A 17,052-nucleotide genomic window follows, 5' to 3' on the forward strand; every position below is an offset into this window, starting at 1 on the left:
TGAGTAATAAAAAAAAATTTTTTTAATTTTAAAAAGTTTTATAGCCTTTTACATTTAAACCCATGATCCATTCGGAATTAATTTTTGTATATAGTATACAGGTTTAGGTTCAGGATCCTCTTTTTTTTTTTTTTTTTGGCCTCTGGGTATCCAGTTGTTCCAGCATTGTTTATTGAAAAGATTATTCTTCCTCCATTAATAAGGACTTCATATTTACATACCTACCATGCCATTATCACGCCTAGCAAAACTGGCAAGAATTCCTGTGTACTCTCTATTTCACAGATGTCTCCTTTTAATTGTTGATTTGTTAGCATCAGGATTCAGTAAGGTCCACGCATTGCCTTAAGCTATAACGTCTCCTCAGCCTCTTGTTCCATAACCGTCCCTCAGCCACCTTTGTCTCTAAGTCACCAATTTGTGGGAGCAACCAAGTCACTGGTCTTGCAGGCTGCCCCGTGGTTTGGCTCCGGCTGCTGCTTCCTCATGGCATCATTTCGTCTGTTCCCCTCTGTGTGTCCTGGGTCCTGGTGGTTAGCGCTAGGTCACTTTTTGGGTCAGATCCTTCCCAGGGTGGTGCTCTCTGCTTGAAACTGCCAGCTGCCCCTTTTAAGTGACGTTGACTTAGACTGTGGGTTCAGAGGGTACGACCTTTTCCATCCCTCGTCAGGTTCCCCATCAGCCTCTCACCTGCTCGTTCTATCATCCCTGGATGATCCAGATCTCTGTCCATTATTTGTGTTAGGAGTTGCAAAATGGTCATTTTGGGGTTGTGTCTCCCCTTATTAATGGGACTTGTAGCAAGTAGAACACTCCCTCGTCAATTATGTCGTTCCCCCCAAAGATTACGGATGAAGCAACTGAAGCTCTGAGAGATGAGGTCAAGCCAGCAGGTGGTGGCGTCTGGTGGGAACCCAGCTTGGTGACTTCGCGGCTGGAGCCTGATTATGCTCCATAAAGTCCTTGTCCCTTCGAAGCGGTCCCTGACCCTCTCCCCAGCCTCGGCCCAGGCACTGGGTGCCTCCTCAGGTCTCCCTTGGTGCCCGGCACTAAGATGTAGGTAATGTTTCTTACTGTGGAGTTGCCGTGACAAAAAATATGAGTTCGTGTTGGGGTTTGTCAACAGTGAGGGCCGCCCGAGGGGGAGTGAATGGTGTGTAAATCACAGGGCCCCGGCGTGGAAATGTGGCCAGCGTGGCTCAGGCCACGGAGGCGCTCGCCAAGGCTGTGGCTTCCGCTCCTGGGAAGCACCTTCCTTCCTTTCCTGCAAGAAGGGTCAGGGCCCTGCTGGGATGGCCGTGACCCCTGTCCTAGGAGGGGCTGCAGAGCCAGAGGGCAGCTCATCCACGTCCCCACTTGATGGATAGACAGTAGGCTCCCAAAATGTTCTAGGACCTGGTTTAAGTCCAGACAAAACAGCGTTTGACACCCCAGCCCTTGCTCAGAAGGAGAAGATCGGGGGGGGTGTTTGTCCTTCCTGTACCCCCCCATTTCCCCGTGTTTATTCATTTCATTTGGGATGATAGACAAAGAAGATGATTTACAACCCAAATCTTCTTTTTTAGGAAATATTTCTGGCACTGGTTTTCAATTTTGCAACCATACTTGCAGGAGCTATTCTTAGACTCATCACTGTGTCTCTTTTTCAAAGCTCCACCAGGCTGTATATAGACACCTTCTCCAGTTTTGAGTTTCTTTATATAGATGCTTTCTCCACTTTTGAGTTTTTAAGTCTAGAAAACACGCTCTTGGTCGATGTGTTCGAGATCATTTATTTTTACAGGAAAATAGAATGATAAAGGGCTCTCCTAGGGTAGAAACTTAGAGCTGAGAGCAAACATGGCTCAGACGGGGGCAGAGGGCACTGGAGAGGGGGCAGGGGTGGGGGTGGGGGAGACAGGGGGCAAAGAGGGTATCAGCTCAGACTTGGAGGGGATAGGAGGGGTCATCTGGGCGGACCTCAGGGTTCAGGCTGAGATGGTTGGGTTTGGGGGTTTGGCTGTTTTCTGGGCCCACTGAACCTGTGCAGGCACGTGGCTGGTTGGGGTGGAGCTGAGACTCGAGCTCCGCCCACAGCTCTTTGCACCTGTTTGCATCAGCGGTTGGCTTTTCTCCTGGCCCGTTGCAGGTTAGTCTTCTAGGGCCTTTGCCGCAGGGAGACTCCATGACCCCAGGATGTTGTTGCCCAGCCTGTCAACAGGTGGCAGCACTGAGAGGGACTTCCATCAGAGCCATGGGTCTCTGAAGCCCATAGATGCAGGAGTGGCCAGCCCTCCCAAGAGCAATTCCAGGTGGTCCCGCCTGAATCGCTTTGCTCTTTGAAAGCGGCTGCAGCCCCCGGCCTGGCCTGGGTCCCTGTTTGTACCCTTGCCAGGTGAACCCTAACATCAGCTCTTCCTTGCAACATCAGTGTTCCTTTCCAGTGGAAAACCACTAATGTAGTGCCCCAGGTACTGAAGGTGCCACCAGGAAGTGTGGGGCCGACATGAGAGCCCACCTGGGGTAACAGCACAGGATCCTGGAGCGCAGTCTGTGTCCTTCCCACTTCCACCTTTACTTTCCCACCTGGAATCTTCCTTTATGCCAACTTTCTCAGCTCTGTTGCTTCTCTCTGAAGTACCTCAAATTCCTTTTGAAATAAAGAATGCAAATCAAGGGATAATAAAATAAACGTTATAAATGGCCTTGGTGCTGGGGATTCACAGATGGAAATGTGGTCTTGCCTCAAAGAGTAGAGGGTCTTAGGAGGATAAACATGAGCAAGTGACAGAGCTGCGTGTTACACAGAACAGCAGAGGCAGCAAAATGCATGGAAGGACCTGATCAGAGCAAGTGAACGGGGCAGGCTTTTAGGAAGATGGATGCATGAGCTCAATTAAAAGTCAGCCAGTTTGGAATTCCGGTCGTGGCTCAGTGGTCAACAAATCCGACTGGATTTGATCCCTGACCTTGCTCGTGGGTTAAGGGTCCGGTGTTGCCGTAAGCTGTGGTGTAGGTCACAGACGTGGTTCGGATCCTGTGTTGCTGTGGCTCTGGTGTAGGCTGGCAGCTACATCTCCGATTAGACCCCTAGCCTGGGAACCTCCATATGCTGCAGGAGCAGCCCCAGAAAAGGCAAAAGGCAAAAAAAAAAAAAAGGCAGGCAGTTTGAAGCGGGGGGAGGGCCACAAAGTCTCCAAAACTGCACAGCTGGATGGTGAGGAATGGCTGCCAGCTGTTAGGGAGACTGGGGGAAAATGGCGAAGAAGAGACACAGGCCCTCAGAGGAGATGCCTCAGCACTAAAGTGATCTTGCTAGACTAGGAGGTGTAAAGATGGGCGGAGCCAGCAGGTAACTTCTGAACACCTGCCTTGTGCCTGCACCGTTCCAGCTGCCAGAGGGCCAGTCTTGAGCAGAACGGAGCGCCTGCCCCCAGGGAGATGATGTCTGGTGCAGGAGGCAGTTAACAAACACATGAATAGTGTCTCATTTGTCAGGTGCAGTCGGGTGTAAGGAGGGCTCTGGAGAGGGACAGAGCAGAGCAGAGTGGTGGGAGCACCTGCGCTGAGGGAGGGCTTGGCACGTTTGAGCGGGCGGTCAGGGCAGAGACCTAAGGACGTGCGGGAGCGAGCTCTGTGATTGCGTAGAGACAGCCCGTGCAAAGGCCCTGCGGTAGGATCGGGCTTGGCCTGTTCAAGGAGCAGCAGGAGGCCAGTGTGCTGGAGTGGAGGATTGAGATGGAAATTAAGATCGGGCAGTCTTATGGGCCTCTGTAAGGACAGCAGCTTATCCTCCCCTGGAGATGGGAGCTGTTGGAGGGTTTTGAGTAGAGGAGAGGCCCAGTCCGACTGATGCCTTAGGAGGCGTGAGAATGGCAGGGTCAAGGGTCAAGGGCAGAAGCAGAGAGATGGTCAGGAGCCAGTCCATTAAGCCAGGGGAGACGTTCTGGGGGCTGGAGTGAGGTGTGGTCAAGGTCCGGTCACATTTTGAAGGTGGGTGTCGAGCCCTGGAGGGTTCCTCCTGACACCACCATTGATGCTGGAGGGAGGCTCACATCGTGCTTCCTTCTGTCTAGGCCCGCTCGTCGCCTGCTCTGAGGTTCTCTCAGGGAGCCCCCTGCTTCTGGGCACCATGACCGTGAGGGGGGCCGTGCTGGCCCCGGATCCAGCCTCGCCCACCACAGCAGCAGCCTCGCCCGGCATCTCCGTGATCCCCGAGGGCAGCCCCACGGCCATGGAGCAGCCCGTGTTCCTGATGACAACCGCCGCTCAGGCCATCTCCGGCTTCTTCGTTTGGACAGCCCTGCTCATCACCTGCCACCAGGTATCCAGGCCAGGGAGGAGCCCCAGCCCTCTAGGGGGGTCCTGAGAGCTTTCTTGTCCAATAGAGAATCAGTTAGACCAGGTCAAGCTATGCTGGAGTAATAAGCAAGCCCCAAATCTCGGGGGCTTCAACCAGGAGAATCAGTTTCTCTCTCTTTTTTTTTTTTTAAAGTTTTTTCGTCTTTATTTAGGGCTGCACCTGGGACACATGGAAGTTCCCAGGCTAGGGGTCATATCGGAGCTGCAGCTGCCAGCCTACACCACAGCCACAGCAACCCCAGATCTGAGGCACGTCTGTGACCTACGCCACAGCTAGGGCAATGCCAGATCCTTAGCCCACTGAGCGAGGCCGAGGATCTGCGTCCTCATGGATACTGGTCAGGTTCTTAACCTGAGGAGCCAGAATGGGAACTCCAAGAATCATTCTTGCTCAGCCTGCTCAGTGCAGGTCAGGTTCCTTTTTGTGGCTCCAGCATCGTGCAGCTTCGAGACATCGTCTGTCTGACAACTGCGTGTCAGGAAGGGTGTGTGCGGAAGGCACTCTGGGCATTTAACCTTCTCAACCAGCAATGGCCCTTGTCATTTCTGCTTACCTTCCGTGGGCCAGACCTGGTCATGCGACCAGCCTAAGCTGTAGGGGAGCCTGGAAACTGAGGAGGAACACAGGATGGCAGTGGCCCCTTGGTAGATGAGAACACTGACACCCAGCGAGGGAGGACGGAGGGAGAACTTGCCTAGTCACGAACAAGTTGGTGGCAGAGCTGGGACACAAGTCAAGTCTCCCATCCCCCGTCGCCATCCCCGGGGAAGCTGCCTGAGGAAGCGGGTTTGAGGGTTGCCTAGTGAAGAGGGGAGGCTGAGCGTTCAGGTCCCAGCGTTCCCCTTCCCTTCTAGAACCCTAGTGCTTCCAAGGCGGTTGGCTCCCAGCAGATGGGGAATTCTGTTCTCCTCCCAAGCCCAGGGCTTGGCTGGGCCAAGCATGAAATCATGGGAGCCGGGACAAGAGACTCTGGCTGTGGGACTGTGCAGCGTGGCTAGAGCAGTTCTTGGCATTTGTGCGTAGCTTTATTTTTACCCCTGCTTTCTAAAAACTACATTTCAACTTCCCAGGGAGGCAGGCAGCGCTGCCTCTGCTCAGCAGATGGGAAAATGAGACACAGGATGAGGACATCACTGCGGACCCTCAGCCAGGAAGAACTTCCACCTTCTGTGGAAGTGAGGGGCCCTCCTGTCTCTCCCCGTACACCCTGCGTCAGCTAAGGGCCGGGGTGGGCGGGCGACCACCTGGATGCCGGTGTTCTAGCTCCACGCCCCAGGGCCCAGGTGTTTAGAGAGGCCGGGTGGCGGGGGACACACACATGCACGCGAACAGCCCCTGCACCACGCGCCTGCGGTTCCCAGACCTGGCTGTGCACCCGGGTCCCCAGGGAGCTTGTCACGGCTGCGGCTCCCCAGCCTGGCCCTGATTCATCTGCTCTTGTGGCCCGCGTCTGTGAGGTGGCTGCAAGCTCCACGCTCCCCTTGATTTGATGCTCACAGCAGCCTCGCGGTGGACGTTGTGTCGTTGCACTTTGCCGAGGGGCCGCTGACAAGGCTCGTTCCGCGCCCTGGGCCGGGCTCCTCCTCCAGTGGTGCCGAAGGGCCGAGGCGGCTGCGGGCACAGTCAGGGCTCTTGCTGACCCGGCCCTCTGCCCTCAGATCTACATGCACCTGCGCTGCTACAGCTGCCCCAACGAGCAGCGCTACATCGTCCGCATCCTCTTCATCGTGCCCATCTACGCCTTCGACTCCTGGCTCAGCCTCCTCTTCTTCACCAACGACCAGTACTACGTGTACTTCGGCACGGTGCGGGACTGCTACGAGGGTGAGGACGGCGCGGCCCGGGAGGGCTGGGCGGGGAGGGGGCTGCACGCCCCCCTTGTCCGGGAGCCAGGAGCCCCTCTTCCTGGCTTCCTCCCTGGCCTGGGGTGGGCAGGGAGCGGGGGCGAGCATTCGCTCTGGGCAGAGAGGAATCCTAACCTGCGGGCCAGCCGGCAGGTGCCAGGGGCTGTACAGGCGGCAGAGGCCAAGTGGTGAGAGGGTCTGCCCTGGAGGCAGGGACGGGGCAGGTACAGCCCTGCAGGACAGACGGGGTCCCAAGACAGGTCACAGACCATCAGGTATATGGAAGAAGGGCCCTGAATTCAAGATCCCTGCTCTCACGCCCACCCTGCTCATGGTCCTACGTTTTCCTGTTTCCTCCCGGACGCGTACTGCCGCTTTCAGGTAGAGCAGCCAGGTGTGATTTCCTCATGCCAAGGCCAGGCAGCCTTGGTGTCTGAACTGGTGTCTGCTTCCCAGAGGGAGGGCTTTGCCCCGGCCCTGGGCTCTGTGGATGTTGGGGTGCAGCATGCTCATCCCCAAAGAAGCCAGAGCCTGTTTCCATCCCACCTCGAACCTGTGGGTCCCTGAGGACGCACAGGGCACGGGAAATGCCTTTGGACTTGGCAAGGAAACGCAGGCACCCAGTAGGCACAGACTGCACTGCACCAGCCCCTTGGCCACACTGGCCTCCTATCCTGTCCCTGCCAGCCCCCTCTCCAGGGCACATCCATGTCCTCAGTGCCTGAAGAGCTCTCCCACCCACTTCTCCTCCTGCGTCTTGACTCCAGCCTCTCCTCATCATGGCCTTCCCCGTAGCCCCTGTTCCCAGCCCCTGCCCGAATCCCTGCACCCTCACTGCAGTGGGCAGTTTAGCGCAGACAGCGTGCTGCCTGGTTTGCTCTGTCTCCCTCCATCACTGTTGGCTCTGCAAGAGCGAGAATAGACGGGAAGCCCGAGCCAGCAGAGCTGGGCACGTGATGGTGCTCACAGCCTCCGTATTTTTTGAATGAATAAGGGACTTTATTAAACACCTGCCTGGTGCCTTGTGTTCACCCTCTTAGGGCCTCATCGAATTCCCAGGCTGGTGTCCTGGCCCAGCTCTGTCAGGTGCAAACACCGATGGTGGGTGGGGACCTGCTCCAGGCATGACTAGGCCTCCAGTGCCTGATGTTCCTGGAAGCAGTGGGCTCCCCAGGGACACCTCTAGGAACCTGGGGAGCTGTAAAGGCTGGGGCTGGGGCAGGTGGGGCTGAGAACCCTTTGCTGTTCAGTGGCCAGCCTTGCACGGGTGCCTGGGGCAGCCTCTGCCGCTGGTTCCTTCAGGAGCAAAAAGCTGTTCCCCGCCAAAGGGAAGGGGTCTCTCCGTGTAATGGGGGCAGGTATAGGCTCCCTTCTCCCTCAGGCCGTGAGGACTGTGTGCGTGGCAGAAGTGGGCACAGCCAAGGAGCCTCCACACCATCCTGAGTCCTTACCCGTGCCCAAGAAGTGGCAGCAGGTGGTTGGTGCCCGCCCCCCCCCCCCCGAAGCCCTTTTGTTCAGGCCCCGCCCGTCCCAGCCTTCCTCCCCGCCGTGTAAGGTCCTCGGAGGGAGCCCGCTGCTCTGCGAAGCCCATCTCCTAGCAACGCCATCACCCCGTGGCCTCTCCTGCGGAGTTTACAGACAGCATGGCAGCTGCTCTGAAGGTCAGGCTGCCCCGAGTCCACCAGCTCGCCGTGTCTGAGTCGGTGGGCTTGGCCCTGGCCTGGCCCTTTCCTGCACCTCCGCTCTGTCTCAGACCCACTCCCTCTGCACTCTTACCTGCAGGTGCTGGCAGCCGTCTGCAAGGGCTGCCCCTGCAGAAATGGTGACGGGGCGTGTCCCTTAAAATTCAAAAAGAGCCCCCTTCGTTCTCCCCCTTCCTCACTGTCCTCACTGTAGGAAGGGACAGGGATCGACTAGGCTGGAGACCCCTCATTTCAGACCTGGCCGGTCCATCCTCAGGCCAGCTCGGAGCCGGGCTCTCTGCCAGGCGTCACCCAGACATTTACTTTTCTTTTTAATGAAATTAAAGTGATTAAAATTTTACATTCATTCATTCATTCATTAGTTTTAGGGCCACGCCCACGGCACTTGGAAGTTCCCAGACTAGGGTCACATTGGAGCTGCAGCTGCCGGCCTGCACCACAGCCACAGTAATACAGGATCCGAGCCACGTTTTCAACCTACACCACAGCTCACAGCAGTGCCAGATCCTTAACCCACTGAGTGAGGCCAGGGATCGAACCCGTGTCCTCATGGACACTAGTTGGGTTCCTAACTCGCTGAGCCACAATGGGAACTCCAAATTCTACTTTTATTAGAGGAATATGTGAATATGATTGAAACACAAAACTGCCTCAACTCCTCTTCACTCCCAAGATCACCGTACTTTCGACTCTTTAAAATGGTTTCTTTTGGAGTTCCCGTCGTGGCGCAGCGGAAACGAATCTGACTAGGAACCAAGGGGTTGAGGGTTCGATCCCTGGCCTCGCTTAGTGGGTTAAGGATCCGGTGTTGCCGGCTGTATCTCCAGTTGGACACCTAGCCTGGGAACCTCCATGTGTTGCGAGTGTGGTCCTAAAAAGACAAAAAAAAAAAAAAGGTTTCTTTTTCTAGAATAACCTGAAAATATGCTTTTATTGTTGATTCTTGATTTTTTAATTATATTTAGAGTTACATAATGACTTCCTGCTGTAGAAGGTTTGGATTTAGGTAGCTTACCTCCAGCTAACACACACATACATACATGCGTGCACGCACACACACACACACACACACACACACACAGAGTTTTCTTCGTCTTTTTAATATGACTGTCAAAATTATTTCTAAGTCTGCATTCAGTGTGTATGTTATTATTTTTTTCTTTTTTGGCCGCACTGTGGCATATAGAGTTCCTGGGCCAGGGATCAGATCTGAGCCATAGTTGCAGCCTATACCGCAGCTTCAGTAGCACCAGATCTTTTTTTTTCCCTTGCTTTTTAGGGCCACACCTGTGGCATATGGAGGTTCCCAGGTTAGGGGTTGAACTGGAGCTACAGCTGCCGCCCTACGCCACAGCCACAGCAACATCCTATCCACAGCCAAGTCTGCAACCTACACCACAGCTCACGCCAGATCCTTAACCCACTGAGCGAGGCCAGGGATTGAACCCGCAACCTCGTGGTTCCTAGTTGGATTCGTTTCCACTGCACCACGACGGAACTCCAGTAGCACCAGATCTTTAACCCACTGTTCTGAGCTGTGCCCCAGCGCTCTACAGACACCGCTGATCCCGTTGCGCCACAGGGGAAACTCCAAGGTGTGCATTATTACATGTGTGTAAATATTGTTCAGAGCTGAGCCTGACAGTGTCCCAAGACTGCATTTCCTGGTTCATCTTGGATTTTCCTCTGGTTACTGCTTGTCTTGCTTTTTGGTTTGTTCTGTTTATTCCCAAATGCTTCAACTGGATAAAAGAAAGAAGCCCTCCTGTCAGTGCGGTCAGATGCATCAGCTCATCTCCAGGCTGGCTTTTCTGGAGTGGGGATCCTTCCGGAGCCTGGCCCTTGTGCTCCCGTCTGGATTGGCTGCCCTCGAGGCCTCTTGCTGCTCAGCTGTTGTTCCTGGTCTTTCGTTCACTGTCATCCTGGGACTCCTGTCGCCGCTCCTGTCCTGAATCACCTGTTCCCCGGATGCCATCCTTGCCGGGGAACATCTGCTCTCTCTCTGGTTAGCGTACGTCTTCCAGGAGCTCCCTGAGGAGAAAAGGGTGCTTGGTGTCTGTTTTTTTGAAATCTGAAAATCATCTGCAAGTATCTTCATTATATTCTTCTATTTGATTGGTGTTCAGTATGAATATAATTCTGAACTGGAAATCGTTCTCCCTCTGAATTTGAAGGCATGTGTTTCACTGTCTGAGGCTTAGCTTCCAGTGTTGTGTTTTGGAAAGTCTGGTGGATTCGGATCCTTAGTGCCTGCATGTGACCTGCTTTTGCCTTTGTTTTCCCACCAGCTTTTAGGCTCCTGCCTTTATCCCCAGTGTCCTGAAATCTCATGAGAGGTGGTGTGTTCATTGTGCGGGGCCCCTGGTGGGCCCTTTCGGTGTGGAAACAACTCCTGGCCTGAGGTTCTGGGAGATTTTCTCGTTTGTTCCTTTGGAGATGACTCCCCCTTCCCCTCCACTTTATTACCCCTTTCTGGAATTCCTGTCAAGTAGGATGCTGCACTTCTGGATTGAGCCTCAAGTTTTCTTTACAATTTTCCAGCTCTTTTTTGTTCTACTTCCTAGGAGGATGGCTGTGTGTGTTTAATCTTTGGGCTTTTCTTTCTTTCTTTCTTTTTTTTTTTTTGTCTTTCTGTCTTTTCTAGGCCTGCACCCGCGGCACATGGAGGTTCCCAGGCTAGGGGTCTAATCGGAGCTCTAGCCGCCAGCCTACACCACCGCCACAGCAACACGGGATCCGAGCCACGTCTGCGACCTACACCACACACAGCTCGCAGCAACGCTGGATCCTTCACCCACTGAGTGAGGCCAGGAATCGAACCCACACCCTCATAGTTCCTAGTCGGATTTGTTAACCACTGCGCCACGACGGGAACTCCTCTACTGAAGGTTTTATTTCCTTCATCATGTTGTAAAATGTCAGGCGCTCTTCCCTGCTTCGCTGCTCTTTTTTATCCTCGCCTCTTGTTCTTGGCATTGGTTCTTCTCTCTCTGGGAATGTTAATTACAGTTTTCTTCTGTTCCCTGCATTATCTCTGTGTCCTAAGTTCCTTTCCTCTGTTGGCTTTGCTCTTCGACCTTCGGGTTAGAAGCTCTCCTCAAATATCTGGTGTCCTTGGCTCTCTATAATTAAGAAAGGGGGAGTTCCCATCGTGGCGCAGCAGAAACAAATCCGACTAGGAACCATGAGGTTGCAGGTTTGATCCCTGGCCTCACCCAGTGGGTTAAGGATCTGGCATTGCTGTGAGCTGTGGAGTAGGTTGCAGATGAGGCTTGGATCTGGCGTTGCTGTGGCTGTGGTGTAGGCTGGCAGCTATAGCTCCGATTAGACCTCTGGCCTGGGAACCTCCATATGCCACGGCTGCAGCCCTAGAAAAAAAGAAAGAAAGGGGCTTAAAACTGCTGGGCCTCCTCCCACTTCAGTGACAGGACCTGGGGCGTGTCCTCCACCATTTGCATGCAGTGGTGAGACACCAGGCGCTACACGAAGCCTCTTGATTCTGGGCCTGTCTCCCCAGAGAATGGTGTTCTCATCTCCTGCCTGGGAGGTGGGAGCTGAGGGGCTGAGCTCCGGGTGCAGCCGGGACAGGGCCCTGGAATCTCCCCTTCGTAGTTCGACTTCCTCTCTGTGTTTTCTGTAAGTCTCCTCATTGCTGCCCCAGCCAGGCCAGGTTCTGGGAAAACAGAACCATCTCCACGTGTCTTGAAAGGAAAAACCCAAGAGCCCCGCCTGGAGACACGTAGCCAGGCCTCTCGTCCGCACCCTCGAGCCCAGCCGCCGGAACTGCCCGGCGTGCCCAGTGCTGCGGGCTCCTGGGGGGCCTCACTGGCTCCCACCCCTCCCCCGGGTCAGTCCACATCCCTTGTCTGCTGCCTCTGCTGCCGTGTCCTTGTCCGTGAAGGTTTGGCCCTTTCCCTCCATTCGTTCTCATTTCAGGGACCTTTTGGGGGAGGAGGAGGGCAGAGTGGAGATAAACCCTGCACGTTGGGGGTGGAATTTCCATCATCGAGGGAGAAGGGGATGCTTGCCCGAGGTCCCACTGCTCTGTATTTACTGCCTGGCAAAGGGCTGGAAGTCAGAGCCTGGGCTGTGCCACCATGGGGCAGGCAGAGGGTGGAGGTGGGGTCCAGCCCCCTTACCTGCATTTAGTGTTTGACTGTGGTCAGGGAGTGGTCCCCGAAGATGACTCCGAGACAGCCCTGGGGAGCTGTGCGGCCAGAGGGAGGCACCTTCCACAGCTGCTTCGTGCAGACACTGTTGTGTTAGTAACGTTTGTGTGGCACTTCCCAGTTTACTGTATATTTTTCATTACCATTATCTCATCTCACCTCTCATTACCTGGTGGAGTATATATCATTGTCCACATTTTTGCCAATGTGAAAAAAAAAAACCTCACGTCGGCTAAGAAACTCGCCCAAGTTACCTAGAGATTAATGGCCGGAGGCCAGCCCCCACCCTGGGTCTCCTGGGCCCAGAAGCTGCTCTGTGCCAGGCCTGGTGAAGAAACACAGGACCAGTTTCTCCCCTGCAAAGTGTGACCTCGTATTACTGGCAGAGATTTTACATGCATGAAAGAAACCAAGAAGGGGGCTTTATTCACCCAGTTTCAGATTTTGGACAAACTTAGCCTCCTGGAATCTGGTGCAAAGTGGAAGAAACATCCTCCCACGGAGCAACACAGCTGAGGACCACGAAAGGCCCAAAGGCCAGTGTGCTGCCACGAAGACTCGGGCTGGCAGTGGCCCTGGCTGGCCTGGGCTCTGACCAAGCCAGGATTCAGAAGAGCTCAACCGATCTGAATAAAGACAGACATCCAGAAGAAACCAGTAGAAAGAGGGCTCTAAATCAGCCTTCTGAGTGGCAGGAAATAGCCATGAGCAGGGACAGCGAAGGACAGGAAACCATGAGAGAAGAAGAGCAAAGTGCCACGGGAGCAGCTCAGAGTCTGGGGCCCCCTGCCTGCCTGGCTGTCACATGTTGCCTCCGTTGTGGTCCGTGATGATCACCAGTCACTGGCAAAGTGGGAAAGAGTGTTTGGATGCCCCTGTTTACTGAGCAGAGATGGCTTCTCTCCAGAGTGGTCAAAACTGACTTCTCTGGGCTCCTCCACAAGTTAATCTGAAATGTGTCTTTCCACACAGCCGAAGTGTCTCTCTGCAGCGGAGAAGGCTGCGCCACACGGCTGGTGCTGCTGGTGTGCAGAGGAGGTGAGCTTAGGATGATCAGTGAGCTGCGGCCAAGGTCACCTGCAGTGGGGAACTTGAGAGGACCCCAGACCCCGGGGGCTGCCCTTCCTGTCTGGGCAGCTCCTGGTAGGAGAAGATGCCAGTGTCTTGGAGTCAGAAGGGACCCGTAAAGTCATAGCTGCTCAGAACAGCTGTGTCCTTTACAGCTTGTACAGCTTGATGTCTCTGTACAGAGGCTACCCGGCTTCTGATTGCATGCTTCCACTGTCAGGGAGCTCACTACCTTTCATCTCTGAAGAATGCCTGTCAAAAATTGTTTCTTATACTGAAGTCCTAGGGTCTTTCCCTGGGGTGAGTGGGTCCCACCTGACCCTCTGGCCAAAGGTGGCCATGACTTAAATGTGAGAAAATCACCCCTGATGTCTTTTCTCCAGGCCTCACGTCTCCAGTACCTTCTTCCTTTTATCACCGTTTGGGTCCTGGGCCTCTGTTGCATTTCTTGCAAGTTCATTTAAGATTCAGTATCTAGAATGGAGCCAAAAGTTCCAGGGACCTGACTGTCCAGGGTGAGAGAGAGAAAAAAACCCATCCCTTCCCTCATGCCGGGTGCCCCCTGTGTGTCCCTTGGTCACTTGTACGCCGGGGGCCTCCCCCGGGGTCCAGAACCGGAGCCGTGCTCAGAAGCGTGGTCAGGCGACAGTGCTGCTGGCTGAGAACTCCACTCGTAATCGCTTCTGCTGTCCAGGGCCAGCCTGTCTGTGTGTGTCGAGTTGTCCATTTGAAACGGCCGTGCTGGGGTGTGGGGGTGGTGTTTTGCACGGCCCCGTCATTCCCCAGGAGGGGCATTGATGGGTCCAGACGGTCACTGGGTCTTGGTGTGGGCTGGCTGAGTCATCTCGAGATTCTCTTGTTCCCCTTCTCCTGGAGTGCGTGATTGACTCACTAATGATTCTTTAACAGAATCCATCAGCAAATTGGTATTTTACCGACTGGTTGGCCCCAGAACCCTGCTGAAAGGTCAAGAATCCTCAGCTGAGAGAGATGGGTGAAATTTGATGATTGTGACCAGTTGAATGCAGAGCTGGGTGTGGACAGACCAGCTGCCCGACCACGTCATTCAGGACGCATGCTGCGACGCGGGAAAGGATGTGATCTCAGGCAGCAAGCTCTTCCCGGGAGTGGACGGCAGGACTGCCTGGCTGCGGGAGGCTCAGCCCCCTGTGCCTCCTCTGAAGGGGTTTGTCTTTGGTGACCAGAAGTCTGATCATCTTGGGGAAGGTGCAGCTGCCTGGCCTGTGAGCGGGTGAGCTCCTTGAGTGCGGGCTACCCCCCGCGTGCCCGCCCCTCTGAGCCTCACCTGGCACCATGGCCCGTATCCAGCAACTCATTCCTCCCGTGTTGATTGAGTGTGGACGTGCCAGACCCTCTGCTAGTTGTTGGGGGCGGGCCTCAGTGCCTGCGTGCAAGGCGTTTACAGTCTTGAATAGAGTGGGTAGCATGATGGACATTGGGCATGGGCCCAGTGCTCAAAGGAGCCGTTGTCATCCCCGGCTTTGAGATGAGGAACCCGAAGCACAGAGCTCTCAAGAAACGTGCCCGAGACCACACAGCTTCTCAACAGTGGAGCCACAATTCATACCCACACTGTCTGACTCCGGGATCCATGGCTTTCCTGCTACTTCTTGCAGCCTCTTGTGCTGGAAGACTCGGACGGGTCAGCAGAGATTGTGGAGTGTGTGAGCATGGCAACAGGAGAGGGAGGCTGCCCAGGATGAGATGGCATTCAGCTGGGTCTGCCCCTGGGTGGCATTCAGCTGGGTCTGCCCCTGGGATTTAGTAGAGACCAGGTGTGCCTCCGAGGGCAGGCGTGAGAGATGGTGGCCCGGCCTGGGAGCTCGGGAGATAGTTTGATGTGCGTTCTGCTTATAGCGGCTGTGGACGTAACGACCCCGAACACGCTAGTGTCAAACAGCCATTTGTTTTGTTCCTGGATGTTAAGGTCAGGCCTTTGAACTGGACACGCTGGGGACAGCATGGCCCTGCTCTGTGATACCTGGGCCCCCGCTGGAGAACCTGACGGCTGCGGGAGGGCTCATCTGATGTCTGGTTCACGCACGTGTCTGGCAGTTGATGCCGACGTCAGCCGGAGGCCTCCTTTCCTCCCACACGAGCCTCTCCTTGTGGACTCTCCACATGGGCCAGCATGGGCTTCCTCCTGGCCTGGTGGCTGGTCCAAGGGCAAGCGTCTCAAGAGAGAAAACAGCCAGAGGGAAGGGACCTTTTCTAACCCCAGCATCAGATGTCACCAAGCATCGCTTTGCTCTAGTCACCCCAGTTCACTCAGATGCAAGGAGAGGACGAGAATCCTGTCTCAGCAGAGGCGTGTCAGTGTCACAGGATGTGACCACATAGACCACAACATAGCCAGACCCAGATTAGAATGGACACATCCATTCTCCTTGACCTCATGTGGTTTTGGACAGAGGTTATTAATTAGCAGGCTGACATCAGATTTGGCTTGATACCCCCGCGCCCCCGCTTCAGATGCCCCAAAGATTTTTTTTTTTTTTTTTTTGGCTGCCCCTCAGCCTATGGAGTTCCTGGGCCAGGGATCAGATCTGAGCCACAGCTGTAACCTAAGCTGCAGCTGCAGCAACACTGGATCCTTAACCCACCGTGCTGGGCTGGGCCAGGGATCAAATCCAAGTCCCAGGGCTCCCAAGATGCTGCTGATCTCATTGCGCTCCAGTGGGAACTCCGCCCCAAAGTTCTTATCAGCAGAGAGTGATCCGGAGCCCATTCAGTGGAGATTCCTGCAGTCGCCAGACATCCTGAGCTGCTTCCGTGCCAGGCAGGCAGCACACAGGGTCCTCAGCCTCGTCAGGGGACAGCAGGCCCCTGAGGAAGGCAGGCAGATAAACAGTGGCCATGACAGCCAACACGGAGAGTGCTGGCCACTCTTCGGAGCACTGTGCATGCTTCTCGAAACCCCACAACCTCTCAACTCAGGAGGGGCACCTGTTGTCCCCATTTAACAGATGAGGCAACTGAGTCCCAGAGAGGCTCCCAGCAGTGCCCCATTGCAGACCCCTTGCTGTCTGTAGGGAGACAGCGCATAGGTGGTAGGTGCTTGGGGACAGGATTACGCAGGGTGCCGCCTGGGGCTCCTGTTCCCCAGCCCCAGACGTGAGGTCTTAATAGGTTAGAGCAGCTGAGTGGCATCGAGCCCACAAACGTATCCCTTTCCAAGTTGCTGAAGGCCAACTTTGACCTCAAAACATATGGCCAGGATTTTCCGTGCTACAGTTCCAGGCGGTCAAGCGTCTGTGGCGGGTTTGGTGTGTGCCAAGGGCTGGGCCTACTAGGCGGTCACACTGTCAGGGGGGAGGACCGCACAGCGCCCACACATTAATTAGCAGGTTCCATGGGGGAGGACTTCTCAGGGTGGGTGGTGGTGGCCGGGGACTTCTCAGGGTGGGTGGTGTCCGACGGGTTGATGGTTCCAGGAGCGTGAAGTGCACAAGCAGGGAGGGCCCAGTAACCTGCCAAGGGGAAGGGGGCATCTAGCGTTGCTGGGAAGGAAGGAAGCATGAGGGGCGGGCGGGAACCAGACCACCTGTTGAAAGACCTTGAGCCAAGCCAGCGGGGCTGCACTGGGGGCCTCGAAGGCCTTTCTGCTGTGCTGGGATGGCGGGGATCGATGAGAAGGAGCCTCTCCCTTCATCTTCTCAACCCCAACCCCGTTCCTTTTTTTCTTTCGTCTTTTTAGGGCCACACCTGTGGCATGTGGAGGTTCCCAGGCCAAGGCTAGAATCGGAGCTGTTTCAACCCTTAGCCGCAGCCACTCGGGATCCAAGCCACATCTGTGACCTACACCACAGCTCATGGCAACACCAGGTCCTTAACCCACTGAGCAAGACCAGGGATCGAACCGGCGTCCTCGTGGATGCTAGTCAGATTCAAAGTTTCCTCTGAGC

General features: G+C 55.1%; 1 protein-coding gene and 1 long non-coding RNA gene across 6 annotated transcripts in view; both read left to right on the forward strand.

Annotated features, from left to right (window-relative positions):
* The window catches only part of TMEM184B (transmembrane protein 184B), a 48,768-nt gene that overhangs the window by 19,905 nt on the left and 11,811 nt on the right, over positions 1 to 17,052 (forward strand). For 3 of the 5 annotated variants that reach the window (XM_047786268.1, XM_047786270.1, XM_047786269.1), the window contains exons 2-4: positions 4,056 to 4,303; positions 5,413 to 5,517; positions 6,001 to 6,166. In XM_047786268.1, coding sequence (XP_047642224.1) covers positions 4,112 to 4,303; positions 5,413 to 5,517; positions 6,001 to 6,166 — 463 coding nt within the window. In that variant the 5' untranslated portion in view covers positions 4,056 to 4,111. The remainder of the gene's footprint in view (positions 1 to 4,055; positions 4,304 to 5,412; positions 5,518 to 6,000; positions 6,167 to 17,052) is intronic. The other 2 variants (XM_047786272.1, XM_047786271.1) reach the window with 1 other exon arrangement.
* On the forward strand, positions 6,173 to 8,229 carry LOC125130665 (uncharacterized). The gene is made up of 2 exons (XR_007135763.1): positions 6,173 to 7,847; positions 7,969 to 8,229. It is a non-coding gene; the product is annotated as an uncharacterized LOC125130665 (long non-coding RNA).

This window comes from Phacochoerus africanus, chromosome 7 (assembly GCF_016906955.1).
Source record: "Phacochoerus africanus isolate WHEZ1 chromosome 7, ROS_Pafr_v1, whole genome shotgun sequence".
Taxonomy (NCBI): Eukaryota; Metazoa; Chordata; class Mammalia; order Artiodactyla; family Suidae; genus Phacochoerus; species Phacochoerus africanus.